General features: G+C 33.7%; 3 protein-coding genes across 12 annotated transcripts; 1 reads left to right on the forward strand and 2 right to left on the reverse strand.

The window, feature by feature from the left end:
- Nucleotides 1-7,398: 7,398 nt before the first annotated feature.
- LOC127264180 (uncharacterized) lies at nt 7,399-12,544 on the reverse strand. Of its 6 annotated transcripts, none has more exons than XM_051293618.1 (10): nt 12,249-12,544; nt 12,065-12,120; nt 11,010-11,154; nt 10,649-10,916; nt 10,367-10,471; nt 10,111-10,239; nt 9,075-9,124; nt 8,873-8,970; nt 8,462-8,746; nt 7,399-8,185 (listed from the first exon to the last, which is right to left on the reverse strand). In XM_051293618.1, the coding sequence occupies exons 3-10, from the start codon at nt 11,125-11,127 to the stop codon at nt 7,694-7,696; spliced, it is 1,545 nt and encodes a 514-aa protein (XP_051149575.1). In that variant the 5' UTR covers nt 11,128-11,154; nt 12,065-12,120; nt 12,249-12,544; the 3' UTR covers nt 7,399-7,693. The 6 variants fall into 6 exon arrangements, with proteins under 6 accessions (XP_051149575.1, XP_051149576.1, XP_051149578.1 ...); XM_051293619.1 differs by having other exon boundaries at nt 12,065-12,125; XM_051293621.1 differs by lacking the exon at nt 12,065-12,120.
- A 4,864-nt stretch (nt 12,545-17,408) lies between these two features.
- Nucleotides 17,409-19,747, forward strand: LOC127263874 (sugar transport protein 14). Its single transcript, XM_051293146.1, has 4 exons — nt 17,409-17,706; nt 18,061-18,383; nt 18,452-19,081; nt 19,160-19,747. The coding sequence occupies exons 1-4, from the start codon at nt 17,565-17,567 to the stop codon at nt 19,601-19,603; spliced, it is 1,539 nt and encodes a 512-aa protein (XP_051149103.1). The 5' UTR covers nt 17,409-17,564; the 3' UTR covers nt 19,604-19,747.
- A 469-nt stretch (nt 19,748-20,216) lies between these two features.
- Nucleotides 20,217-25,021, reverse strand: LOC127264062 (probable glycosyltransferase At5g03795). 5 transcript variants are annotated; one of them, XM_051293414.1, is made up of 6 exons: nt 24,805-25,021; nt 23,044-23,783; nt 22,836-22,957; nt 22,391-22,739; nt 21,320-22,003; nt 20,217-20,345 (listed from the first exon to the last, which is right to left on the reverse strand). In XM_051293414.1, the coding sequence occupies exons 2-5, from the start codon at nt 23,524-23,526 to the stop codon at nt 21,344-21,346; spliced, it is 1,614 nt and encodes a 537-aa protein (XP_051149371.1). In that variant the 5' UTR covers nt 23,527-23,783; nt 24,805-25,021; the 3' UTR covers nt 20,217-20,345; nt 21,320-21,343. The 5 variants fall into 5 exon arrangements, with proteins under 5 accessions (XP_051149371.1, XP_051149373.1, XP_051149372.1 ...); XM_051293416.1 differs by lacking the exon at nt 20,217-20,345 and having other exon boundaries at nt 21,299-22,003; nt 23,044-23,194; XM_051293415.1 differs by lacking the exon at nt 20,217-20,345 and having other exon boundaries at nt 21,299-22,003; nt 23,044-23,197.
- Between the last annotated feature and the right edge of the window lie 2,698 nt (nt 25,022-27,719).

The raw sequence follows: 27,719 nt of genomic DNA on the forward strand, positions 1-27,719 counted from the left end.
TTGCTCCTGTTGCACGTATTGAAGCAGTGAGATTACTGGTATCTGTTGCATGTTCCTTGGGATTTACTCTCTACCAGATGGACGTCAAGACAGCATTTTTGAATGGATGGATTAAAGAAGAAATTTATGTTGAACAACCAAAGGGATTCGAGGATCCTTTTCATCCAGATCATGTGTACAGACTGAGGAAAGCGCTTTATGGTCTTAAGCAAGCACCAAGAGCCTGGTATGAAAGGCTGTCCAATTTCCTGCTGGAAAAGAAGTATGTTCGAGGATCAACAGACAAGACCCTGTTTATCAAGTTGCAAGGAAAAGATCTTATGATTGCACAAGTATATGTAGATGATATCGTGTTTGGATCAACTGCTGAATCGTTGAAGAACGAATTTGTGAGATTCATGGAAGCTGAATTTGAGATGAGTATGATTGGTCAGCTCAATTTCTTTCTGGGATTACAAGTTAAGCAGCTAGCAGATGGAATTTTCTTGAGTCAATCGAAGTATGCTCAGAATATGATTGAGAAATTTGGCCTTCGTGATTCAAAGGTTGTCCGGACTCCTTTAGGACAACAGGATAAGCTATCCAAGGATGATGATGGGAAGATTGTTGATCAGAAATTGTACAGAAGTATAATCGGGAGTTTGCTGTATCTGACTGCTAGTCGCCCAGATATTTCTTTCAGTGTTGGCGTATGTGCAAGGTTCCAATCAGCTCCTAAGGAATCTCATCTAAAGGCTGCAAAGAGGATTCTCAGATATGTCAAAGGGACGACTGAACTTGGACTGTGGTATTCGAACAGATCTAGTCTTGATCTTATTGGATTCACGGACTCAGATTGGGCTGGATGTTGCGATGATAGGAAAAGCACAACTGGTGGATGTTTCTACATTGGGGACAATATTGTGAGTTGGAGTTCGAAGAAACAAAATTCAATTGCACTATCCACTGCTGAGGCTGAGTACATTGCTGCAGGAAGCTGTTGTGCTCAATTGTTGTGGATTCGACAAATGCTTCATGATTATGGAATTATTCAGGATTCATTCACTCTATTCTGTGACAACACAAGTGCTATTAATATTTCCAAGAATCCAGTTCAGCATGGGAGGACAAAGCATATCGACATTCGATATCATTTCATTCGAGACTTGGTAGAAAATGGGGTGTGTGATCTGCAACACATTGGAACAATTGAACAGAAAGCAGATATTCTCACAAAGCCTCTGGATGGAGACCGATTCGAGAAGTTAAGGAGGAACTTGGGTATGTGTTCATGCCCTCTCTGAATTTCACTGCATAAGTGAAAAATTATTTATCTCCAATTTATTATGTTTTCATCGATGAATATTGGAGATATATAGATATATATATATATTTATTTATATATGTAAGGGGAGAAATTCAATACTCTGGAAATAGGATTTTGGGAATCGTGGTGATAAGGACCATTCCAGAGAGAGGGATTTAAGTTGCAGAAGTTGAAGTGACTTAAAGTTGTCAGTAACGCTGCAGCTACTGAGTCAAGACAGCCTTTTGGGGAATTGATTGACTAAGGGGGAGAATTCGTAATTGAATATTCAAAGGCGTGTTCTGATCGTCTCTCTACCCTGGCTATTTCCTTTGGCAGTTGTCGTTTGTGGAGATAACCTCCTCCAGTCACAAGGTTTTCCCTCATTCTTTTCTCTCTTGCGAAAAATCATGGCTCGAACACGTTTTGGGAATGTTCGTCGCGCCGGAGCCGAAGGTGGTAGACGTGGGCGTGCTGGGACTCGAGGCAGAGGTCGTGGTCGACGAGGTGAAACTGTTAGTCCCTCTCCCGATCCCATGGAGGTTTCTGAATCGATTAATAATCCTCCGCCACTGGCCGAAGGAAATCTGAAGGAATCAGAGGACGACACTGTTATTCAAACCCTACAGTCCTTGAACGAACAATCGAAGGTTCTAGAGGAAAATGTCTGTCCAAATGAAGGTATCATCACTGGAAATGAAGTTTCTGTTGAAGAAGAGCCTCCAACTATCGCTGGCGAAGCCCCCATTGAAGAACTCGAAAAGGTTGCTGAGGAGCCCCTGGTTACTGAAGAAGTTCAAAATGCTGGTGATGCTGAGGAAGTTGTTCCACAACACGTTGCTGAACATGAGGTCCCTAACACACAGATAGATGAAGTGGTTGCTGAAGAAGAAGTTCCTACGGAACAAGTTGTTCATGGTGTTGAAACAGAAGGTACAAATCTTGAGCCTCGTTCTTCTTCTGAAGATCTTGATGCTCTCATTGACAAGGTCGTGAGTCAGCTTCCTTCTCAAGATAAGGAGTCATCTTCCGAAACGCCTGGACCAGACACAGTCCCTGATTCTCCGTTACTTGGAAAAATGGTGGAAGGTAGTGAAGAGGTTGTTGCGACATCAGAACAACAACCATCTGCAGAACAGGCCATGGAGGCTGAGTTTACTCCATCCTCGTCAAAGAGACAACCCTCCAAAAAGAGGAAGTCGTCTGCTGGTGTTCCCGGGTCTTTTCGAAAAAGGCTCAAACGATCTTTTTCAAAGAAAGTCATAAAAGGGAAGAAGTCCAAAACTCGTCAAAAGGCTCTCGGATCTCATTCCATTACTGCACAACAAGCTATGGATACTACACACTTTGATGATCTTGCTGAAGTGTTTGAGTACGACATTCTCGCCGACCGAAAATTTGTGATTGAAAAGAAATTCACGAGCAATGAGCATGTGGAGGTTGGTTTTTCCGATTATCTGCGCCGGAAAGGATTGTTTCACTGGGCTGTCAAATTGCGGAAGTACTGTCCAAAATTGGTCAAGGAGTTTTACGCTAACCTTTCTGCTCATGTCTTAGATCAAGACTCTCCCTGGTTTCATAAAGCTTATGTGCGTGGCAAGGTTTTTGAGCTAAGCCCGCGCGTCATAAACAAGCTGTTGAAACTCCCTCTTGACAATCCTGAAGAGCTACCCTCTGATCTTCTGAAAGACTCCACGAAAGATGTTGCCCTGTTCCTGTCCTCACGCAAGTCAGTGGACTTTGGTAGAAAAGGACTCAGTGCCTCTGAGCTTTCACTGAGATTTCAATGTCTTTTCCGTCTCTGCTCCAAAAACATTCTTCCAACCAGCAATGGAACCACTATTGGTTCTGAAATGGGTAAACTAATGTATTCCATTGATCGCTTTTGTCCTAACATTAACTTTGGTTTTATTGTGATGTCAAAAATGGTCAAGTTCTCTCGCGGTCAGAAAACGGAAGGCACGAACCTACCGTATCCTGCTTTGATCACGCTGTTATTAAAGAGAAACGGCATTGTTCCGGATTCTGCCGAAGACGTCATCAACCTGGAGGTGTTTCAGCCCAAACCGAATATTCTCAGTCTGCACAACGACATTACTGACGACATCCCCCGAAATGCGACCGAACAGCTTCTTGAAGCCCGACGAATTCTTCAAGAAGTGGTGCAAGAACAAGCGGCCATCCGCATCACTCTGGGTGAGCATCGTCAGAAAATCATTCGTGCGATCAACCTTATGCCGAAGATTGGTTCTGTACTTGCTGATGAAGGGGAGGACCCTTCGCTTCTCTGAACTGCTCGTCCATCCCTTTTTGGCATCTGCTCTCGAGGGGGAGAGATGTGCATGAGATGTGCATGGTGTTTGTGTGGTTGCTGCTTTGCTACTGTTTCCTGTTGCTGACTATTTCATTCCATTCGCCAGGCTGCCTGTAGCCTGTGTCTATTTTCTGCTGGCATGTAACAAATTGATGACTTACTGCTGTTTTTGTTTGGATTGATTGGTTTGGTGTGGGAGTGATTCTCCTGCACATTGGGCGAAGTCCCATATGCCAAAAAGGGGGAGAACAGATGTGCATGAGATGTGCATGGTGTTTGTGTGGTTGCTGCTTTGCTACTGTTTCCTGTTGCTGACTATTTCATTCCATTCGCCAGGCTGCCTGTAGCCTGTGTCTATTTTCTGCTGGCATGTAACAAATTGATGACTTACTGCTGTTTTTGTTTGGATTGATTGGTTTGGTGTGGGAGTGATTCTCCTGCACATTGGGCGAAGTCCCATATGCCAAAAAGGGGGAGAATGTTGGAACAATATTTTTCTCCAATTTTTTTTTGGCATATGGTTCTTCTTGCTTTTCCCCTGCTGCCTGTCTCTGTTTCCATTCAGGTCATTTCAACAGACTGCCTGCAACTCTGCTGGTCTACTCTTCTCGATTTGGGAAGCTTAGAAGAGACAAAAAGAATGAATTTTGGGGTGGTCAACCTTTGACAGAATTCATGCAGGATTACATCATTCCACTTTCGTGCAAAGGGTTTTAATTAAGTTTGTCCTGTATGCCTTGTTTGTCTGCTTCTTGGTTTGTTATGTGGGAAGTTTTTTGGTTGTTGCATAGGTTAGAGAGAGAGAACTGTTGTGAGAGAAAGTAAGTTAAATCCTCTCAACCCCAACCCTTCCCTTCTCCATGCATTGAAAGAGTGCTAGACACATTTACTTGCCGGAGACATCGTCGGAGGAAGAAGAGATTGGAAATCCGATCAGGAGATTCGTCCAAAGTCTGAGCAACCCTGCTATTTGCTAGTTGTCAGTACGAGTTCGTGACAACTTATACCTGTGGAGGGATTTTCCTAGGTGGTTTGCGTTATAGTATGGGATAAAGGAGTTTTGGGCTGTTTAGTTCATAATCAACCTTGATTAGTGAACTTCTCCTGGATTGGAATCCCCCGGATGTAGGTTGGTTATAACCGAACCGGGTTACCAAATATCTTGTCTTTTATTGCTTTGGATTTTGTTCTTATTTCGTTGACAAGATAATGTTACAACTGTGATTTTACCACGCTTCGGGAGTTGGCCCATTTGGAAAAGTGTACAAGAATTTATTGGGGTTGCACTTATTCCATCCCAACAGATTGTAATGTGAATTGAATTTAATAAATAAAGAAGTAAATAAAAATGATGTATTGAATTAAAATTCCAGCTAAGGGCACTCCGACATCCGTATATTTGAAGGGACCCATAAATCGCTTTCCCGTACGGCTAAAGTCGTCAAACTATATTTCCCTGTAGATAGATGTCGCGTTTTATTTTATTTTTCTTTCTTTTCCCCACAGCTGTCTTAACGCTGCCACGTCGGCACATATGAAAGAAATTACCCTTCCCCGAGTAAGACTCGTGGTTTCAGGGTGTGCGTGTGTGTATTTGTGTTTTTACTGTTCCCTTTATCTACTAATAATTTTTTAATTTATTTTTTTACTATATATTAGTATTTTATTAAAATATAATATAAATACTTCTTCCGTCCACAAACTAATATCCTATTTTTTTTATTTGGGGCGTTCAACAACTATTGTTCTATTTTTTTTTTAAATAAAAATTTTACATTTATTATTTTTAATCTCCACCACACACTTAAGGTCAAATTTGTCCATTCATAACAAAAATACAATCACCTAAAAAAATCGTGTAAATATACTTCAGGACAATAAAAAATAGACAGTAAAATATTTAAAAGTAATTTTATCATTGTTTTTAAAGTATAAAAATAATCATGTAATGATAAAACGTAAATATTTTAGTATTTATGTGAAATATAATTTTAGTTAAAAAAGAAAATAAAAAAATTTTGAATGAAAAAAAATATATAAAAATTACTTTAATAATTTTCTTTCTAAATTTTATTATTTCAATTCTGTATTTTTTCTTAAAAAAATATTTCTTTATATGATATTTTATTAAATATTATTTAAATTAAAATTTTTTAAACCAAACTCATATATTAAAAAAATAATAATAAAAAATATAGATAGAATAGAAACATTGGTGATATTTACAAATGAATTTTATCAATAATAATATTTTTAAAAAATAATAAAATAAATATTTTTTTTTTTACAAAATATCAAACTAAAGACCTAATTTTTCAATAATTTTAATTTTTTTAAAAAAAATTTCAAAATTTTCAATGTTGACGAAGTCTTACTTTTTTTAATTACTCCCTCTATCCCGGTGCAAGGTTGCCGTTTACTTTTACACGTAGATTTTTAATATTAGTATTATAATGAGTTGCAGTGAAAAAGACGAAAATACCTCTATTAGTATCGTGTAATATAAAAGTAATAGCATTTGTGTAATATATTGTAAGATGAAAGAATATTTATTATTTTAGGTAGGTAGTACAATTACTAAATTAAGAAATGGTAATCTTATTTTGGGATTGACGAAATTGGAAAATAATAGTCTTTCAATGAGACGGATGGAGTATTATTTTTAATATATGATGGCGGTTTTGAATTTTTGAGAATTTTATTTTTTATTATTAAAAATTGTAAATGTATTATTAAAAGTTTTATTTTTATTATTGATTTTTTGTTAAAAAAATTATATTATTATGAAAAATAATGAAAGTAAACACATCTATTATATATATATATATATATAGATATTTTTAAAAAAATACTATTTCCGTCCATAATATTTATGCAAATTTGTTTTGGTATAGACTAAAAATTAATAATATTTTAATATAAACATTAAGGTAGATAAAAATATAGAGTATACTGTATACATATCATAAAAAATTTATTTTAAATATGATAGCAAAATAACTAGTAAAAGAAGTAATAGTAAAATGATTATCATTGTTAAATTAAATATTTTAAATTATAAATAAATGAGTTTCTTTACTAAAAATAGATTGTTCATGAGTTTAATTTTATAAAAAAAATTAAAACGATCATAATTATTCTAGATGACAACCGAGGGGGTATTATTGAAAATTTAAGTGACAAAAATGTTATGATTTTTATAGTATGATTTTTTTTAAAAAAAAATAAAATTGCAAGTAAAAACACTATCAAATTAAAATACCTTGGATCAGAATTGCTAAATTTTATGGCTTAGAGTTTTAGGGCTTGTTCATTTTTATAATTCTTTAATATTTAACAATAAAAACATTAAAATCTAAATATCGGAAAAAACATAAATTTTATTTTATTACTTTTTTACATGTGTTTACTATTTTGGCAAAATTCTATCACTTAATGTATTCATATTTTCTTTGAAAGTCCACTCATATTTTTATATATAATATTACTTTAATAACCATTTTACTTTAAAAACACCAAAACTAAAAATAAAATACTACAATATAAATAAATCCTAATATTGCATCATAATATTTAAAAAATATATATATACACACATTAATTAAAAGAAGAGGCGTGAGATGAAGGTGATAGATCGAGAGTGTTCGTAATAATGGGCCGGGCCCATCTATTAACGGCATAGGCCCATCAGCCCATAGCAGATCAAGCTTAAATCATTCACTTCATGCCTCTTTATTTCAACTCCCAACAATCCCAAAAAAATGTGTTTTTTTTTTTTTTTTTAAAATGAAACTAATAATAATACTATTAGACCTGCGTAATGCTCAATAAAAACACATTATTTTTCTTACAAAATATCAGTCAAAATAATACTTAAATCAATCTTCCAATTTCAAATTAACCAAGCAAGATACTACTATTAAGCTAAAGAGGAAATCATACAAAAATGAACAGGATGGATACTAAGTAATCTCCTAATACCCTCACATCTTCAGCAAATAGATGATACAAGAAAGAACTATACCTTAAAACACACAGTTTGTCTAAACTTCGATGAACCACAGAGAGGGAGAGTGCCATTTTCCAACTCTTTCCTAGCGTCGATTCTGTGCCGAGCTGCTTTCGTCCTGTTCGACCAGCATAGTCAACAAAGCCTCGCACATTTCACATGCATCCGGCTCGCTCTGCTCTTTCCTCCACGAAGCGTAGACCATCCATGAATGGTCGAGTTTTCTGTCCGGCCTCACCACCACCGAGCCTGGAACTTCAGCATCTCGGCATGTCACAAGACCGTCGCTCTTCTCTCCATACCGCAGTTTCAGGTGGAGCGCGCAGAGAGCCAGGGCAGCTGATGCTGGGAATATAACAGGAACCTTGCGGGCTGCCAGCTCAGCACCTTCGCTGGAAAATCGAGGGAGCCAGGGGAGCTCGGCGTGGGCGACGTGGGACATTGTTGCAATGACACCTGGCCCTATACTCGCTTCCGAGTGAAATGAGATGAGAGGGATGTTGTCAGGGAGTTTGTGGTTGTTGATGAATTCCATTCGTTTCTCGTAGGTGAGATCCTCCAGTGCTCGTATGTCGCCCTGCAATGCAAGACTCTTGATAGTTCAATCATAACATACTCAATGAAACAACCAAGATTCCGGGACAGGATAAAAAGTTATAGCAACACATCGATAGATTTACGAGGCTCAAATATAAAATGGAAAGGAAGATGAAAACATATTCAATCTTGGGGCATTTGATCAATGCTATTAGAAGAGAAAGAATATAGGCAAGGGGTACAAAAATTAGTGTTTCTTTCGAAATGTTTCCCAAGTTCATGAAAATATATGTTGATAGGCAGCAGAGAATGTTACCTTAATCAATTTGCATATAAAAAACTCCATGATCCGCCGGGTTTCCTTGTCAGCAACCTGGCCCTCGCGAAAAAGATCGGATGCTATGGGCGATCCACCATAAGGACTCTGCACTAGAGCCAAACCGGCAACTTTATCCCTCAATTCTTGGGAATAAAGTGACAGAGCAGCCGCAGCATCAACTCCACCCTTGCTGTGGGCTAGCAACATCACACGTTTTCCGGACCCCCAGTATAGCTCCTCTATGTATTGCTTTAGCTCCCAAGCATTGTACTCAACCGATGCCTATGCCATGCATTAAAACATTAATATATATATGTGTGTGTGTGTGTGTGTCACTTTCTTCGTAAAGAAACATGGTAAAAAGTAATAGCCACGAAAATTTGTCGAGACTTAGTATGCAGTAGCTACCTCACTGTGAATTTTAGCAATGTGACAAGCCAGACCCATCTTCGAGAAAAACCTTTTGGTGCTTACAAAATACAAAGGCCCATGATTGCTAAAAAGTCCTAAATAATTACACAAAGAACACGATGCATCACATCACATCACAATGACAAGCATAGAATCTGAAAAGAAGCGATAAAATGATAGGAAGTGGAACTTGCGAAACCTGGAATCAACAGGTAAACAAACGAATCAGGTAGTCTGTGCATCCCATTCCTGAAGGGCAAGCAAACAATTCATGTGATCAATAACCAATAGGAGGAAAATTTATATGTTCCTACATACAAAACGAGTCTTATGTTTTTTCATACTTTTATCAAAGGCACAGAAAAAAAAAAGAAAAAGAAAAAGAAAAGGTGATAAGCTGGTATTAGATAGAAGGTGGTATTCGGGTATGCTTATGCATATTATATCTTTAATATCGAGTGGTCAAATTATATTACAAACAAAAGTTAATTATTTTTTAGCTATTGCTTACATTGGCATAGAATGTCCAATCGGAAATGATAGTTCTATGTAGGCTTATATTAATCAAGTTGAAACTAAAATCAAGCTCGATAAGATCAACACATCAGTTACAGAATGCAGCATAAAAAAAATGTTAAGTTATTTAAAAAAAAAAAATTATCCTTGGGACTTGTTTGCTTTAACTAATTATTAAATGATCTCTCATTCGGATTAGAACATAGATACTTTAAATATCTTTTGATATATTTCTACTGGCAAAATAAAACACATACATAATCAGAGACATTTAATCAAGGAAATATTGACTAGTTCCTGCTTCGATCATAGCAATATAACTATATAAAAGAAAATCATACTTGAAAAACAGAACCATGACTGCAAGTTCTAAAACCCAAGCTTTGAAGTAGAACATGGAAAGCTGTTAAAGTATTAGAATAGTTCTCAGTTTCTACAATCCTATTATGATAAGTTGAGCTATTACCATAAACGAATATTAAGAAATACATATAATATTCAAACTACAATAAGAAATCTAGCAAAATATCCTGAATCAGAGCATTATACATCTTGAAATCAACACATAATTCCCAGGTAGCATTTTTAGTTGTGTAGGGAAAAAACAAAATTTATTATCGATGAATTTCAAGTGAAAACATTGACTAAAGAGGTAGAATCACATGTATCTCTCTGCATTAAAAGAAGCTTATTTTTAAGTATCAACAATGAATTTTTACCTAATGTCCTGTAGTAACTCCCTGAATCTAGCTGAACCATCCTCCACAGGAGCCATTCCAGGAGCAGATTGTAACCACCCAATGTCGGCAGAAGACCCTTGTAAAGTTTTAGAAACTCGGGATATAACACTACAGATTTCAGAATGGAGGTACAGAAGAAAATTATAGTCAAACATCACTGCAGCAACTCAACTCAATATCATATTCAATCAGAACTACTCTTCATATTTTCTGAACCGAAGTAAATAACTTTTACCTCTGCGCGCGAGCTTGCATACATCTTAATTGGTAACAAGATAATCTCCAGGATGCTAATGCTGATTTCCAAACAAATTCAAAACAGAGCAAAGGGAGCACCAACCTACAGCCAACGGAAGCCATCTACATCTTAGAATTGAAGAACAATTAATTACTTGAACAACGATATTCAAGAAATGCAACAGGAGGTGCGGCATTAGTGCTTGATTTGCACAATGGGTTTTGAACAATAATTGCAGCATTTCATAAAACGGGCCGAGCAAATAAATTAGAACAATACCCTTTAAAAATGAATTGGATACCCCTGCTGCAATTTCTATTTACAATTTCTAGTTGTGAATTGACAAATGATGGATCCTCAATATTTGAAGCATCATGTCTTTGTTGAAGTGCAAAGCTTTTGCTAAACTCAAACTGTCTTGAAGAAGATGCATGATCCGAAGCAAGATATTCGTGATCATGGCTGATTGGAAAGTTCAGATGCTGATTAAAAGAGTATATCTCTGAATCTCCTAACCACCTATTCACATCTCTTGAAACAATATCTCCTGCAAAAGTGTGCAAAGCAAAAAACACAACATTCAATATTGTTCAAAATTTTGAAACATATATATTAGGCAAAGTGTGTTGGATGAACTCACCGATAAATTCAATTACACGATGAGCTAAATAGGAAGTCAAGGATAAGAGACGAGAAAAGATATCCTCCATTTCCAAACAGGGAGAATAGCTAATTGCAGAATAGTCACTTGTTGCCATTGCACCAGCAAATCCCGAAATGTAAGCCTACATAAAAACCAAGAACACAGTCCAAAATCACACTTTGCACCAGTTTGAAATTAGCAGAGCATATAAGGTAAGGAGTATCACGACACTTCAATCAATTCCGATTCATTAACACCGTAAAGTCAGTGTTACAAACTGTAACATTGACGATCTGTATGGGAAGAGAAACTACTGGATCAATGATTTCAACTGAAATATTTGCTCATGAACATGAAATTTCATTAGGCAGCATTGCACACAAAATCATCTGATGTCCTTAAAACTACACAATGTGTGTTCCCAACACAAATGGTAACACCGACATATAATAAAAGAGAAGACGAAGAAGCAGATCAGACAATCTCCAAAAACTAAAAACAAGTAATCAAAAGAAGCTAGCAACTAAATCCGGATATCAACAGTTAACTGAAACAAGATTGAATCCTTTTCCTCATACAAGTTCCAGACAAATCAAATCCCCAAAAACTATATGAAAGACAGCAAGTAGTTAAGAGTAATAAAAAAACAACTCAGATCATATGCATAGTTGACCACACAGAGTTACACAAATGAATCACAAAACGGGAAAATCCTAGACATAATATAAAACAAATCTGATGCCAGCCAAACGGAACTGTTCGATCACTATAACGACCAAATCTCAAGAAAACAAAGGATTACCACAGCAATCCCTACCAGATTGATGCACAAATCCTCAAACCCAATGGCGATTAAAAACAGAAAGAATCCTCACTCAAAATCGGTTGAAAATGACAATTAATAGGAACGGTTGGCCACAAATCAGCCAAGAACAACTGGTTTCCCCTTCAAGAAAGCCCACATATAATATATATATATATATATTTTATATAAAGGAAAAGCATATTGGGAAACCAATAGAGAGAGAGAGAGAGAGAGAGAAAAGAAAAACCTAGAGATGCCCATTTCCAACACCGAATGTAGCTTTAATGACGAGACGTGCAAAACCTACACTAAAATATCCGCAATGAATGACTGCATTTACTTTTGGGATTGAATTTTGAACCAATTCATCCATTGGTGGGAAAGAAGATAAGAGACGAGGAGAAAGCAAGCCATTTTTTTGCTGATGATACCTGCTGCTGATGCAGTGGCTGACCAATGCCCCTCCTTCATTTATTTCATCAATCGAATTCGAAAACCGATATCAACAATTCAATGGGGGTTACAGTCACAGACCGCCGTATTGCTTGATCGATACGATGCCCATTAAATTAAGGAATCAAATCAAATCAAATTAATTAAAATTTCAACAGTAGAAAGGAAGCGAGATGGGCAGTGGTGCGGGATAATCACTGCATATGAATATCATGTCAATCAAGAAAATGGCAATGGCGATGCGTGGCTGCCGAATCCAAAAAAAGAAGAGAGAGAAAGAGAAGAGCACACGCGTCAGTATAGTGAAGAGTGTCAGCAGTGGTGAGAAGTTTCCCTTTCCCAGATGAGAAAAAAAAAAAAAAAAAAGTCGAAAACATCAGAGGTGGGTAGGGTAGGTATGCAGGTCAACCCTATTTGTAATGATAATGGCAATGGTGATGGTAATGTCGTAATGGTGATGGTTGCTTTGATTCTACGGAAGCTGTTGCGGCGGCGTGGAGTACTGCATCGCCTCCAAAGCTGCCCGGGCATAGTTTTTTTCTAAAATAATATATTTTATATATTTTTTTATATAATTTATTATACATTAAAAATTAATTCATCAAAAAAAAAAATTGAGTAGTATATATATAAATAGGATAATCAATATAAAAATTAATAAAAAAAATAATGAATAGGCAGCCGTTCGTGTGTGTAGCTAAATCGTACCCTGCTACATTTTGTATTCATTATTTATAACATAATTATGTCTATCATAAATTAATGTAACAAATAATATGGGATAATTAACAAAATCTAAAGTTAGTTATCTGGCAAACATCTCCTTTTAAATCCTTTAGAAAATACTCCAACTAGCGTAATTAATAAAATTTATAATATAATAATTTATATAATTTAAAATAAAATAAAAAAAATTAACTGACTATGAAATAAAAAACAATTAAAATATTTTCAAATTTTAATAAAAAATAAAATAAATTAATCATTTTTTAATTAATTGGTAGAACACGTGACAATTGAAGTGTTTATTATAACAAAAATCATATATATTTAATATTTGGATCTTCATACTAAAAACAATATTTTCATCTTCATCTTTACTAAAAATAAAGTAACATGTGAAAAAATTATTAGAAAATTAACACAAAAAACAACACACATTTAAAACTTAAAAAAAAATTACGTTCTTATTATTTGATATTTTTTTGCTGCATTTTTATCTTGTCCTATTTCTTATAGTATCAGCATTATAAAAAAATATTCGAACATTAACACTAATAAAACAATACGCATAAATAACAAAATAAATACGCAAATATATGTATAGAAATAAAAAAATAATTCAAAAATATTCAATTAATATATATAATTTTTCTAACTAAAACAAAATATCTTAATATTATAGAAAGTTATCCAAATAATTAAGCATTTAAAATCAAAAATAAAATTTAATTCTAATAATTTTTCCATATTTATATATATTTAACAACATTTATCCGAATATTATAAAATAATTATAATTACAAAATCAAAATAAATATAAATATAAAAATTCAAAAAAATTATCTAATTTGATGATTGGCCATATCTTCAATGCCAAAAGTAACTGATTGTTTGTGAACATATTTTGGCATCGAAATTGTACTATCTTCCAAAACGTCTTTCAAAATGTCAAACTTTGTTAATACAATAAAATAATAAAATAAAATAGAATGAGAGATAAATTGCAGTAGTAATCGATTTCGATTAACACATCTCAACAAATAAATAAACTAAATCAAAAAGAAAAAAAAACAAAAAATAGAATGAAAGATAAATTACAGTAGCAATCGATTGGTCGATTAACATATGTCAACATTACAGCGGAAAAGACTATTCAAATAGTAGCACATTCCATCTTCAAACCCTTTGCTTCTGCAAAATAATATAAAAAAACAAAATTTAGTATACAAAAAATAGAGAAAATATGTGTTGGGACTGGACAAACTAAAATACTAGTATGATATTGTCCGCTTTGGGTTGAGCTCGTACGAATTTGTTTCTGAATATTCTTAAAAAAGACTCATACTTAGTGTAGTTCACTTAGAGACTTATAAGGTGTAGAATTTTTTTCACAAATTTCGATGTGAGACTTGGATTTGCAACTTAACAATATAAACAATAAGAATGATCAAAATTTGTGAAAGTAACCGTTAAAAACCAAAAACAAGAAATTGCATAATTTCAAAACTTTTAAAAAAAGTGAAGTCCATTCCTTTGGTATAGTTATATATATATGATAGGATAATAATAATAATAATAATAATAATAATAATAATAGGACATGGTTTAGCATGTAAGCCCAATTAAGTCCAAACTAATCATAAAAAAAATATCACTAATTTGTTTTTTTTGGTTGGTTTCATTTTTAATAACTGATTAATTAATTTTTTAAAAAAAATTAATTTAGTTTAAATTCATTCAATTAAAATATTTACCTGATTAATCAATAATATTTAAAATAAAAACATTTTTTTAATATGATATAAACATAAAAATAAATATTAAATTTAATATTTTGTTTTTTTTAGATTAAAAAAAAAAGAAAAACAATAATAAATAGTAATTTATTTGCTTAGCTGGCACTGACTTAGACTATGCATATATTGACTTAAAGGGATGTTGACTGATTTGTCGTACGTCTAAAATGGACTGACTCGATTTTATTAAGTTAATGTTGAAAATTCAATTAAATTTTTGAGCAACTTGTCACGTTGTTTACTTAGGATTTTTTTATTAATATTATACCAACTTGTTGGACTCATAAATTAATTTGTATGATTCCAAAAAAATATAATATTATTTTTTCATAAACTATTATTTGAATCAAAATTTAAATATCTATTCAAATTCAACAATAAACCAAACAAATCAAATTATAGTTAATTCAATATTATTATTTTAGATTTATGATATTGGAATTTTATGCAATGTCACTAAAGTTGTGGTTAGACTCAATTTTATTGTTGACTAAGAAAATTGGCGTGTTTACTTTGTATTTTTTTGGATCGATACATTTTTTTATGTATAAAATATTGTGTCATGAAATAAAAAACAATATTTTTATTGAATTATTTTTTTAATAAGTAGAATATATATTATATTTTATAATAATATATATCGATAATTATGTATATAACAATATAATTTTTTGTTTTTCTAAATTGAGTTGGTCAATTAAATAATTGACTACATGCATATTTTTATGCAAGATGTAGACTAGTAACCACTTGAATTGGAATCTATTTATTATATGATGGGCCCATTTTATGCATCAATAAAAAAATTTTGGTAGAATAAAAATTCAAATGACTAAAATTTAATAGTATGTCTACTAAAAATGATGTTAGAATTATATTTTTTAATCATAATTTTTGAAACTACAATTAATATTACCTGATTTATTTAATAAAATAGACCGACATAGATCAGCGGGCTAATAACAACTTCAAGACAATATAGTTTTAATATTTGTAGTAAATATGTAGTTAAGATTTTGATAAAATAATACATCTACTATAAATAATTTACATAAATACCCAAAGAAACTTATAATTCAAATTCAAAATTACCCAAAATTTCCTAACATTTTTTTCCAAAATCATTTAATATATTTCACACACTTATTATTTTTATATTATCTATACAATTCTTTATACTTTACATAAATAATATTTTTTCAAACCAAAACCCAAACAAACATACCCTAAACTTCTAAAAAGACACTTTAATATGTTCACTTTTTCATTTTTTTTTTTTTATTTTTTACTTTTCAATCATTATTTTTAATAAAAATATATTATTTTTTATATAAAATATCAAATGTAAATTACTATTTAAATCGGAGACCGAATTAAAATAATAATAAAAAAATACTAATTTGCACAAAAATGTATTTGAATCTATTCACAAAATCAATATGCATTAGTACATATTTCATAAACTATTCCACAAAATATCTATTTCATTTTGAATGATTATATTCAACTGTATACAATTAAAAGTATTATATAATCGACTTATTAATACTTACCAAATTCAAATAATTCATATATATTTGTTATTTCAAAGACAAATTCACATTCACACCGAATCTAACATTTAAAAAAAAAAAAAAAAAAAAACTTTTGGTAAGAAAATGATTAATATAAGTACAATTCAAACACAGCAATTTAAAGTCTATCCAAATAAACTAAAATATTTAATAATATAGTATATCCATATTAGTTGTCACATATGAACACAATTAACTAGTAATTAAAAATACTATCAATAAATAATTGGTAACAATTGCACAGTAGACAAAATAACAAAACTGCATCAGATAATTATTGTTGACAAAATAAAATACAAAATTAGAAAATAACAAATATGACAGCAATCATAGTACAAACTCAATTTCGTCATTTCTTATTATGGAGTGAGTATTGAAGTGTGTAAGGGTTTGTTGAACCAATAATTAATTTATATAAATATAATTTTAAAAAATATATAATACTATTAATTTCAGTATAAGAAATGCTTTTATTTAATACAACTATATTAAATAAAAACATGAGCTATTTACTTGTTATATATGTGTTTTTATGGATATATGTTGTGTACAAATATGCATAAGACATCCTCTGGGCATGTGTTTGGTTGTACGATTCTAACGACTTTCATTATTTATTGAATTTTTAAAGAACAATGTTAACTTAATATGTATATATATATATATATATTTTTTTTTTTACATTAGACAGTATTAAAATTTTACATCATTGTTTATTTATATAACATAAAAAATTTATATAAATTCAATTTTTTGTTATTTTAAATTTCAAATACAAACAAGTCTTACAATATAATTTGTACATGTTAAGGAAATTAACTTATTTTCAATATTATTCTTTTAAAACAAAGATCACTTTAGTAGTATACAATATTATGTTAGTAATTTTTTTTTATTTTTTAAATTATACTGTATTTTTGTAATTTTGGAGAAAGTAATTAAATAGGGTAGGGTGCATGAATTATTCAAATTGATTGATAATAACATAAAAGGTGGGTCCATTTAAAATTGCAATAATTAGAGAGGATAGTGTTGACTAATTAGAAATGGAAAATCAAGAAACTCACATTCATACTGACTGGGCAGAGTTTATCCAAAGGACGATTTGCGATTTGCAATTGGAAATGGATTCGCCCTCGTCTTCTATATAAGTGGAAATTTTGCGCCACTCATTTCTGGTTGAATCGAAGCAGAAGCATCAATGGCAGGGGGAGGAGTGCTCGACGCCAACAGTGGAGCCAGGGCGCATCTCTACGAGTATCGGATCACTCCCTACTTCGTTTTCGCTTGCATTGTCGGCTCCCTCGGCGGCTCTCTATTCGGCTATGATCTCGGCGTCTCCGGTCAGATTCTCTCTGTTTCGTCTTTGTTGTTTTGTGCTTTTGCTTTTCGATGGCTTGTTTTTGGTTTATGTATGTCTGCTTTCTCGAATTTAGGGCTTTTTTTGTTTGTTTGTTCGTCATTGGCTGCGTTGCTTTTGATTTTTGACGAAGAGAGGAGAAATGATTGCGATGAGATAAGATAGAGAGTCGATTCGATTCGATTCGATTTTTGTTTTGATTGGATTCCTCCATGCTTGGACGTTGTCCGTGTACTGATTTGAGTGAATTGGCAGGAGGAGTGACTTCCATGGATGATTTCATGGAAGCGTATGTTTGGATGTTAACGTCTGTATTCTGGTTTGAGTGAATTTGCAGGAGGAGTGACTTCCATGGATGATTTCCTGGAGGAGTTCTTCCCTCACATCGCCCGCAGGAAGAAAGCAAAAGGAGGGGAAACAGACTACTGCAAGTACGACAACCAAGTCCTCACTCTCTTCACATCCTCACTATACTTCGCCGCACTCGTTTCGACATTCGCTGCTTCCTACGTTACTCGAAACAAAGGCAGGAAGGCCAGCATCATCTGCGGATCCATCAGTTTCTTCCTTGGCGCCGTCCTCAACGCCGCCGCACAGAACATCGCAATGCTCATCCTCGGCCGGATTCTGCTCGGCGTAGGAATCGGTTTTGGCAACCAAGTAAGCATCCATCCATCTTAGATAAGTTCAAATTTAGAATTGAATGTTTAATAATTGCATCACCGCAGGCAGTTCCTCTGTATCTCTCAGAAATGGCGCCGGCGAAGATAAGAGGAGCCGTGAACCAGCTGTTCCAGCTCACCACATGTTTGGGAATCCTCATTGCAAACTTCGTCAACTATGGCATCGAACATCTTCATCCTTGGGGATGGCGACTATCGCTCGGCTTGGCTGCAGTTCCCGCCACTCTCATGTTTGTCGGCGGCCTTTTCCTCCCGGAGACGCCCAACAGCCTTGTCGAGCAAGGGAAGCTGGAAGAAGGCCGCAAAGTGCTCGAGAAAGTCCGAGGGACCCCAAAAGTCGACGCAGAGTTTCAAGACCTCATCGAAGCAAGCAATGCAGCAAAAGCGATCAAGCATCCGTTCCGGAATCTTCTGAGGAGGAAATATCGACCCCAGTTGATTTTAGGCGCAATCGGGATACCAGCATGTCAACAGCTGACCGGGAACAACTCGATCCTGTTCTACGCTCCGGTTATATTCACAAGCTTGGGATTCGGCTCCAATGCTGCCCTGTACTCATCCGCCATCACAAGCGCCGCCCTCGTTCTCGCAACACTGATATCCATGGCTCTCGTCGACAAGTTTGGCAGGCGTGCCTTCTTTCTCGAAGCCGGCTGCGAACTCATCTTCTGCTTCGTAAGGAAGCTCAATCTCGATACAATTGTGAAACTCTTGGTTTATTTTTTTAGCTGCAAATGGTTTGTTTCATGTCAGGTGGCGGTCGCGATTACGCTAGCCCTGAATCTCCGGGATGGGAAGGAGATATCGAGAGGGATAGGGGTCTTCCTAGTGATCGTGCTGTTCTTGTTCGTGCTGGCGTACGGGCGATCATGGGGGCCTCTGGGGTGGCTAGTCCCGAGCGAGCTGTTTGCGCTGGAGACACGGTCGGCGGGACAGAGCATGGTGGTGTGCGTGAACATGATATTCACGGCGCTGATTGCGCAGTGCTTCCTGGCGGCGCTGTGCCACCTGAAGTACGGTATATTCTTGCTGTTTGCAGGGCTGATATTCTTGATGAGCTGCTTCATATACTTTCTGCTGCCGGAGACGAAGCAGGTGCCGATCGAGGAGATCTATTTGCTGTTTGAGAATCACTGGTTTTGGAAGAGGTACTGTAAGCCTGAGGAGGACGACGGGACTCCTCCGACGAGGGCGTAGCAGCTGGCCAGGCAGGCAAACAGAGGTTAGTTTGGTTGTGTTCTTCTTTTTTGTTTTTGTAATTTGACACAAGTGCTGCAAGGGATATTTAATTGTAATGCCAAATATCTATCAACCATATAATATGATATTCATTTCCCCAGAGATATACATCTTTCTTGGATGGGTAGTCATTAAGAAATTTTAGACGAAATGTTTGTTCTTGCAACCTGCAGGATGTAGAAGCAGCATTTAGTATTGAATAGAGCTGTAAAACAAATGGACTCTTTGCGAGTTCGATTCGGCTCGTTTGAGCCCGCTAAGAGCTTGTTCACATGAACATAAACTTTGGTTTGTTATGTTCACGAACCGTTCGATAGTATTTATTAAAAAAAATTAAATTAATAATTTTATATTTAATAGATATATATATCTTTATTAAATATTATATTTCATTCTATTTTTTATTCAAATTTATTAATAAAAATTATAATTATTATTAACTAAATATAAATTATTTTAAAAAAATAAATAAAATTTTTCTTATCGAATCGAATACAAACAAAAAAAAAAAATTGTTAAACAAGCTGAGCTCAAACAAAAAATTTGAACTCACATATCTTGATGAATAAAAGCCCAACTCAAATCCGAGTTCAAACATGACAAGGTTGTGTTGCAGTAAATAACAAGTTCAAGTCCGCTGTCCTGTCCTGTCATGTCGTTGTTGAACATCAACGTGAACATGAGGTATGAACCTTGGGATCTGTGTTGGACATAACTCAGGCAAAGGTTCAATTACTAACAAGAAAAATAATATGATAGGCTGGCAGTGGCACCATTCAAAGTGTCAAACACAACAGTAGGTAGATGTGTCTGTCACCAATAATGTTGGAATATAGTTGCGAGAATAAAAGTACTTATTGAAAAGAATAATTATTTAAAATTATTCCCTTCCTCTCCTGTCTATCTATCTATCTATCTATTTGTTTTTCACAAAATTTTAAAAATATTAGTATTATATTAATATTGTATAATATAAAAATAATAATATTTGTATAATATATTATAAATTGAAAGAGAACTTGTAAAAAAAAATAAATACGACGACCAAAATGAGAATAGATTATGAAGGGACGAACCAAAATGAAAAAATCAATGTTTAAGGTTTAGCAATGAGGAAGCTAACAACAAATGGAAATTTGATATGAACAATAGAGATGAATTCTTCCATGACTAACCAAACTTGAGAATTAAGTGATTTTTTGGATGTTGAATAAGAAATGTGTTTATGTGATTAAAAAAATGAGGTAGATGTGAGTGCACAGTACAAGTGAAAGAATATGAATAAAAATGATTACACTAGTGTGTTCACTCTTTTTGTAAATCTGCCTAGTTAGATTGATTTTGTATATAGTAGCATTAAAATTTTAAGACAATCATTTTCTTAAGATGACCTTGAGGAAAAGATTTACATTGTACAACAAAAAAGGGCATGTGGCTGAAGGATAAGGCAATATGGTATGAAAGTTTACTTAATTCTGTTTATTTAATCAAATTTTTTCACATTTTACTATTTGAATTTTGTATTTTTTTAAAATTTTTTTTTTCTTTCTAAAAGCATCTCATCAAATATTATTTTACTACTAAATTCAAATAATTTTTTTTCAAACTCTGACCAAATTAAACACACTCATTTTCCTTAACCAAACAAAATAATTTTAATTTTAAATGGTGTACCTATCATCATCACCAAAACCATCATCATATCTGAAGCAATCTGTTGTACCAAACCGAGTGAAGAATCATATGAAACAAGTCGAACCTCTCAGGCACTCTGTGCCAAAGAAAGTACCTTCGGACCATCTTCAATCTCCCCACCATTCTCGCATACTTACCGCCCCCAATCGACAACAGTATTTCTCTCAGTCTAGCCACATCCGCCTCCGCAACAAACACGGCGAACGATTCCCACTCGAAAACCTCAAAAAACGGCGGCACATAGTTGTCCGATACGATCACCGGCACACATTCGTAGTAAATCGACTCGACCACGCGCGGCGTGTGCACCTCGTACCCCTTCGCACAAATGCAATATTTGCTGCTTTTCATAAACTCCCGATACATTTCCTTGCCTTTGGCGTCGCGCGACATGGGCCCAAGAATTTTCATGTCGGATGTTTTGTTGTGCCAATGTTGTAGTAGCGCCGGACGTACGTACCCATGCATGCCTCCGGCAAAGAACGCCAGAGTCGACCGGTTTGAAGGGTCATATCCGCCAATGTCCTTTAAAGGATTGTCTGCGGAACGAATGTAGGTCACCGGGAGAGAGACATCCTTCCCGATTCGGAAGCCACGAGCAACGTTGGAATTGCATAGGACTCGTATGCTACTTTCGAATACGCTTCGAGTTAACCGAGGAGCCTGTCGAGAACAAGAGAAAAACATTTATGTTTATATATCGAATATTTAGACATGAAATCGTTAACCATTGTACGCTACTGTGACACCCCGGCCCACAAGCCACACGAAATCAAGCGTGTCGGGATCGTAGACTGGTCCCAGGTCAACAAAAGTCATTTCAGCGTGCTTCTATCCTCATTCACGCACACTATGAGAGACTTCCCAGAGTCACCCATCCCCAAATTACTCTAGAATTCTTTGAGTAGGACTTCCGAAAAGAAATGTGCACATTATTGACATAAGTAGTTTATTCAATTCATTTAACATCTATGTCTAGCGTTGGCTCATCCATACTCTCGAGAGTTGGCCAAGCAACGTCCCAATTCCAGGGGTATCACAGTTACGTACCCAATCATGGCAGGCGACGAGGAAATGATCAGCACCGCCACTTTTGTTCCAGAATCTGTGTTTTGTCGCTATTGTATTAACATAATTCCTCAGATGGTTTTCTAAATCCCTTTGAGAGGCGAAACCCGAATCATTAATCGCATTTCTTAGCTTTACCGAGCTAAATGGTAAGTAAAACAGATGAGCCTTCTTCGGGTCCTTCACCACAAATTGTTTGTTTCTCTCTATAAGTTTCAAGAACCATCCTTCGGAGGCGTATATTCCTCTTGTGTATGGAGTGTGGAAAATCGGTTTTTCACCTTCTCTGTAGACATAAACTTTAAGTTTAGTTTCCATCAGTTCATAGCTCCTGCACCGAGCAAACAAGGTTTCGACAAATCAATCAATCAATGGTAAGAACATGTGAAAAATGATATGATAGGGAAATAGAAGCACCTGTGAGTACCTTTTGAACATGGAATAGTTCCTGAAAATTGAGGAATGTATTCGAGATATACTTCGTTGTATCGGAGCATTTTCTATTTGGAATTTCATAGCTTGTAGCTCCCGATCACGATTCGAAGCCCTCTAAAACGAAATAATGAGTTAAAGATCTAATGCACAAGTAAGTCCAGAGGGATGAATTCTCACATATGAAACTTTCGAATCAATACCTTTGATTTCTTCGTAGCGCGATTTTCCAACAGCAACGAAGCCATTTGAATAATTGGCATAGCTTTTCCACTGTTCTTTCTGAATGAAGTATCATGAAGCATCACGGAGAGATTGGCAGATACACCGCCATCTTTGAACCTTGGCTTGTTGCTGCTGTATTCCAAAGAGAAATTGGTTTCGATAGGGAGAACCAATGTCTCTGGTTTTCCAGAGGATATATTTGAATCATCGATACGAGTATTAATGGAATCAGAGGTCACCAATTTAGAGTCACGGGAAAAACTTTCGATGTCACTGCTTGAGGATACCAATCCACCATTTTCATATGGCAGAATCGACATGTAGCTTATGTATGAACTAGGAAACAAGCATATAAGAGCCAGAACAGTCATGATACCTAAAAAGAATACCGATGGTCCCATATGCACAAGACGGGACCTTTGAAATATATCCATACTTGGCACTGAAAAGAATCGGATCATTTATCTCATCATCTACTAAAGGCTGATGGAATCCTGTTACCGAATGCATACCAACCATGGATAGTCATCCCATTATCATTAAAGAACCCCTCGATGACATAGGAAAACGACTAAAAAACATATATGCAAGAAATAATCCTATCTAATTGAAATGCTTGTAGTGTCTCAAAACCATGCCTATCACTTTGCAACAATGAGGTGTCTAAAACACTGTTGTCGGCGTTCAATTCGAATCACGCCCTGTATTGATTAAGGATCTGCAAGAAAATAGAGAGCACCTCAGCCAAAGAAATACAGCTCAAGAAACTCGTGAATGGACTTGACAATTTGAGTTTGCTAAGAGAGAGTGAAGATTGACCTAGCCGGATGTTACCAAAACCATCTACTAAGTTAGAGTCGGAAGTAACGCTCTCAACTAAGTTAAAATAGGAAACATGACACGCTCAGAGTTCGGATACATGATTGGTCTCAACGGAATTAGAATTGGAAATAAAATTGGCTCTCAACCGAGTTAGGAGTTGAGAACAAAACTCACTCACAAGTAGCTAGATTTAGAAGCGCTCGCAATAGAACTAGAACTAGAATCGGAAACAAAACTTGCTATCAATCGAGTTATAGTCAGGAACTGAATTCTCAAAGCAGCCGGAAGAATGAGATATAGTCGGAAATTGAATTCTTGAACGCAATCGGAAGTGAATGGAATTAGGACCAACAATCAAAAGACCAAACATAAATTTTATTAAAGTAAAAAAAAGAAAAGAAAAAAAAAGACCTTTGATACATTACGGTCTAGTGTACCTGAAGAAACATGGTTCTAATATCATGATATAGAATTGCATTTCACTAATGATGAAATCCGTATATAAATCCAAACCCGATATAATCAAATAAGAACTATCTAATTAATTTAATGAATATAATCAAATAATAGCTAGATAATTCAAATTAAATGCAAAAGCAGTTAAGCTGAATTAGTTGAAAGATTAGCACTTCACTCCTAAGATGACTGCGAAAACCTAAAACAGTCACAGTATTAGGGTTTTATCAAGTGTTGCTGCCAAGCAAGCAAAATGAACTTAAAATGATCTCTATACAAGCATTTTAACGAACAGGTTGCAGGCAAGATCAAGCTGCTGCGTCTTCTTCCTATCAATAATCATTTCACACAGTCCCAGCAAACATTGTACACACACTATCGGGCAAAAACGCATACGAATTCCGAAACTGAGCAGGTAGTAAAGCAATCCGAAGATTCCACAAGGGGAATTAGGCACTTACGCAGAAGTAGAACCCAGCTGCAGGAGAGCGCGCAAAAGATTAATCCTTTGTAAGCCACAATTGGAGAAGGAAGAAATTGAAGTTCCAGCCAAATCTTGGCAGTGGCAGTGGCCGTGGCAGAGGCCTTTTTCTTCGTTTAATTATTCGCTGTTGGATTTGTGTATTTGTTTGATCCTTCCTACCAGTACTTTGTCCAACCCATACACAAATTTCTTCATTAAACTTTGCTAATTTGGACCCTAGTGGTTTAATTCTATAATGCAGGAATGTCTCTGAACCACAAATTCAAATAAAAATTATTGAAATTTTGTCAAAAGTCTTATATTGTGTTTTATGTGGATTTTATACATACTTTTTACTATTTTTATTTTCTTTCTAAAATATCAAATCAAATAATTATTTTTTCTTTTTCATACTATACAACAAATTTATTTTACACTTAAAATATCACATCATTATCTATTTATATCACATCAATCCAAACCCACAAACAAACACATCCTTAGTATTTGTTTAGATAGATGTATTTTGAGGTTTTTGAAATTTCAAAAGTTTGAAAAAAAAAGTAAAAAACTAGTGTTTGATTTGATGCTTTGTTAGAAAAAAATATATATGATGTGATTGTTTTTTTTTTTTTAAATGAATAGTATCAAATAAGTAAAAATATTCTATGTAAACAATGCCTAATTAATTGAATTCATTGGAATTTTGTAGATTTGTTTGAAACAATTTATGAACCTTAGCGTGTGTTTATTTATAATGATTTGGTTTTAATTTTACTATTTTATTTATTTATTTATATATTTTCAAAACTTGCAAGTCAATAATTTGAATTCGAGACCTAAAACCTAAATAGTATTGTAGATGATATAAATGACCGTTTTTCCTAAAATTTAAGCTATCAGGTATTTTTTTTAACATGAAAGTGAATTAGCATGATAATTGCAGCAATATTGAAATAATTATGCTAATTAAAACTAGATACCTGTGTTTATCAATCATCCCATTTTTGTTCATTATTATTATTATTTTTATTTAAATTTATTTGGTGGGAATTGAGCATAGTGTGGACGTATATCTCCCATATATCACATACATGTGCTTTTTTGTCATGTCAAAAGCTTCCCCCTCTACATCCAGTGCATGTTATCTAAATAATTAATTATATATAGAGTTTGTTTGTTTTGTCAAAAATAATACATATTTTTTAAAAATAATTAATATATTAAACATATTTATTATATTTATATTATATGCATAATTTATACATTATATTATATTGTATTATTTATACAATTTTTTATATTTTATATTAAACATATTCATTATATTTATATTATATACATAATTTATACATTATATTATATTGTATTATTTATACAATTTTTTATATTTTATATAAAAAGCATCTCTTCAAATCATATCACAAAACAAACATATTCAGTAGTTTTTCAATAATAAAAAATAGACTATTTACTTTTTAACACATATTTTAATATAGTATTTTTTTTTTCTAAAAAAATAATAAATTACAAAGAGAATATTTGTTGGATTTTTATCGGGTAGGATTTGGGTAAAATTGGATCCGACAAAATTCGGGTTTGATTATGACTTTTTAGTATTTTTTTTTATTTTATTTTTTACGATAGTATCTTAGGGTATGTTTCTCCAAGGAGGTTTGACGCCCATTTTACTGTTTTTTTTTTAATTAAAATTTTATTCTATATTTATTATAATTAAATAATATATATAATATATGTCATTTTGTTAGAAAATAAAATTTTCTATAATACAAATAAATAAAAATTGAAATATGGTATAATATAAATTCATAATCAAATCATACAATATAAATTTTATCAATTAAATTTAATACATATTTATATTATTTTATTTATTATTCATCTAATCAATACAAGTCAAAACTCCCCAAACCCAAACACAAAACAAACAACAAAATCTAAACTCATTAAAAAAATCAAATAAAAACCAAATCCAACCCCAACTTTCCCCAAAAAGAAACATACCCTTATGTCCTACTCAAGTCCAGCCCATTATCGTCTTACTCCAACTCCACTCTCCAACATCATATTCACATTTAATTTGCTTAAATTAATATTTGACTCAATTTTCATAAAGTCTAAAAACAAAATAAAAATTGATACTCACTTTAAATGATTTAATGGTGTGAGAATTGAACCATCTCTTACTATTATGAAAAATACCGTGCAATTAATATATTTTAAATTTTTTTTTTTTTTTTTTGCATTTTATATGCCTCTTCACGAATTTAAAAGCTCATTGTACCTAGTACTTAATTCCTTCAAAAACTAGTGAAAAATTAGCAGAAAATCATATCGTATGAATATTATTTTTTTTTAATACAAAAAACACAAAGAGGTAGTCATTTCCTACCCCAAAATAGAAGTCTAAAAACCTCATTAGTAAGTGCAATGCACAAATTCAGGTCTTTCATGGACATTGACTAGGTACATAAAAGTATGTGGTAGTATAAGAATTTTTTATTATTATTTTTTTTCATGACATCGAAACCCGCGTCCGTTATCCGAAAGTGCTCACTGGATAAACTTCCGGCCAAACCTAATACTCTACAAACCAGACCCGACGGAAAAGTCATACCAGACGAACCATGTGTGATAGATGATTTGAGAGAAAATTTTTTATATATTACATGTTTAAATAACTGTCGTAAGTTTGTAAATAATAATGTTGAAATGTATGAATTAAAGAATATATAAGAATAATAATGTGATTTGTCTTGTCAGATATAATTTAAAAGATATTAAATTCGGTCGAAGACTAAGGATTCCCACGTTATCTATATTATCATATTTTTATAAATTTTCTAATAAATTTATCATAATATTTTTATTTTACATTTTAGCTGTTATACT

The sequence above is a fragment of the Andrographis paniculata genome, unplaced genomic scaffold, assembly GCF_009805555.1.
Source record: "Andrographis paniculata isolate CXL003 unplaced genomic scaffold, ASM980555v1 Contig69END, whole genome shotgun sequence".
Lineage (NCBI taxonomy): Eukaryota > Viridiplantae > Streptophyta > Magnoliopsida > Lamiales > Acanthaceae > Andrographis > Andrographis paniculata.

Excerpts from the sequence above, each read along its gene's own strand:
- LOC127264180 (XM_051293621.1), bottom strand. The coding sequence starts at position 11,127 with ATGGCAACAAGTGACTATTCTGCAATTAGCTATTCTCCCTGTTTGGAA. Across the intron at positions 10,472-10,648 it reads ATCCAATTCATTTTTAAAGG|GTTGGTGCTCCCTTTGCTCT; the intron begins GTATTGTTCTAA and ends CGTTGGCTGTAG. Across the intron at positions 8,186-8,461 it reads TTATATGCAAATTGATTAAG|GGCGACATACGAGCACTGGA; the intron begins GTAACATTCTCT and ends CTTGCATTGCAG.
- LOC127263874 (XM_051293146.1), top strand. The coding sequence starts at position 17,565 with ATGGCAGGGGGAGGAGTGCTCGACGCCAACAGTGGAGCCAGGGCGCAT. Across the intron at positions 17,707-18,060 it reads CTATGATCTCGGCGTCTCCG|GAGGAGTGACTTCCATGGAT; the intron begins GTCAGATTCTCT and ends GTGAATTTGCAG. Across the intron at positions 19,082-19,159 it reads GCGAACTCATCTTCTGCTTC|GTGGCGGTCGCGATTACGCT; the intron begins GTAAGGAAGCTC and ends GTTTCATGTCAG.
- LOC127264062 (XM_051293414.1), bottom strand. The coding sequence starts at position 23,526 with ATGATCCGATTCTTTTCAGTGCCAAGTATGGATATATTTCAAAGGTCC. Across the intron at positions 22,740-22,835 it reads AACTATTCCATGTTCAAAAG|GAGCTATGAACTGATGGAAA; the intron begins GTACTCACAGGT and ends TGCTCGGTGCAG. Across the intron at positions 22,004-22,390 it reads TCGTCGCCTGCCATGATTGG|GCTCCTCGGTTAACTCGAAG; the intron begins GTACGTAACTGT and ends TGTTCTCGACAG.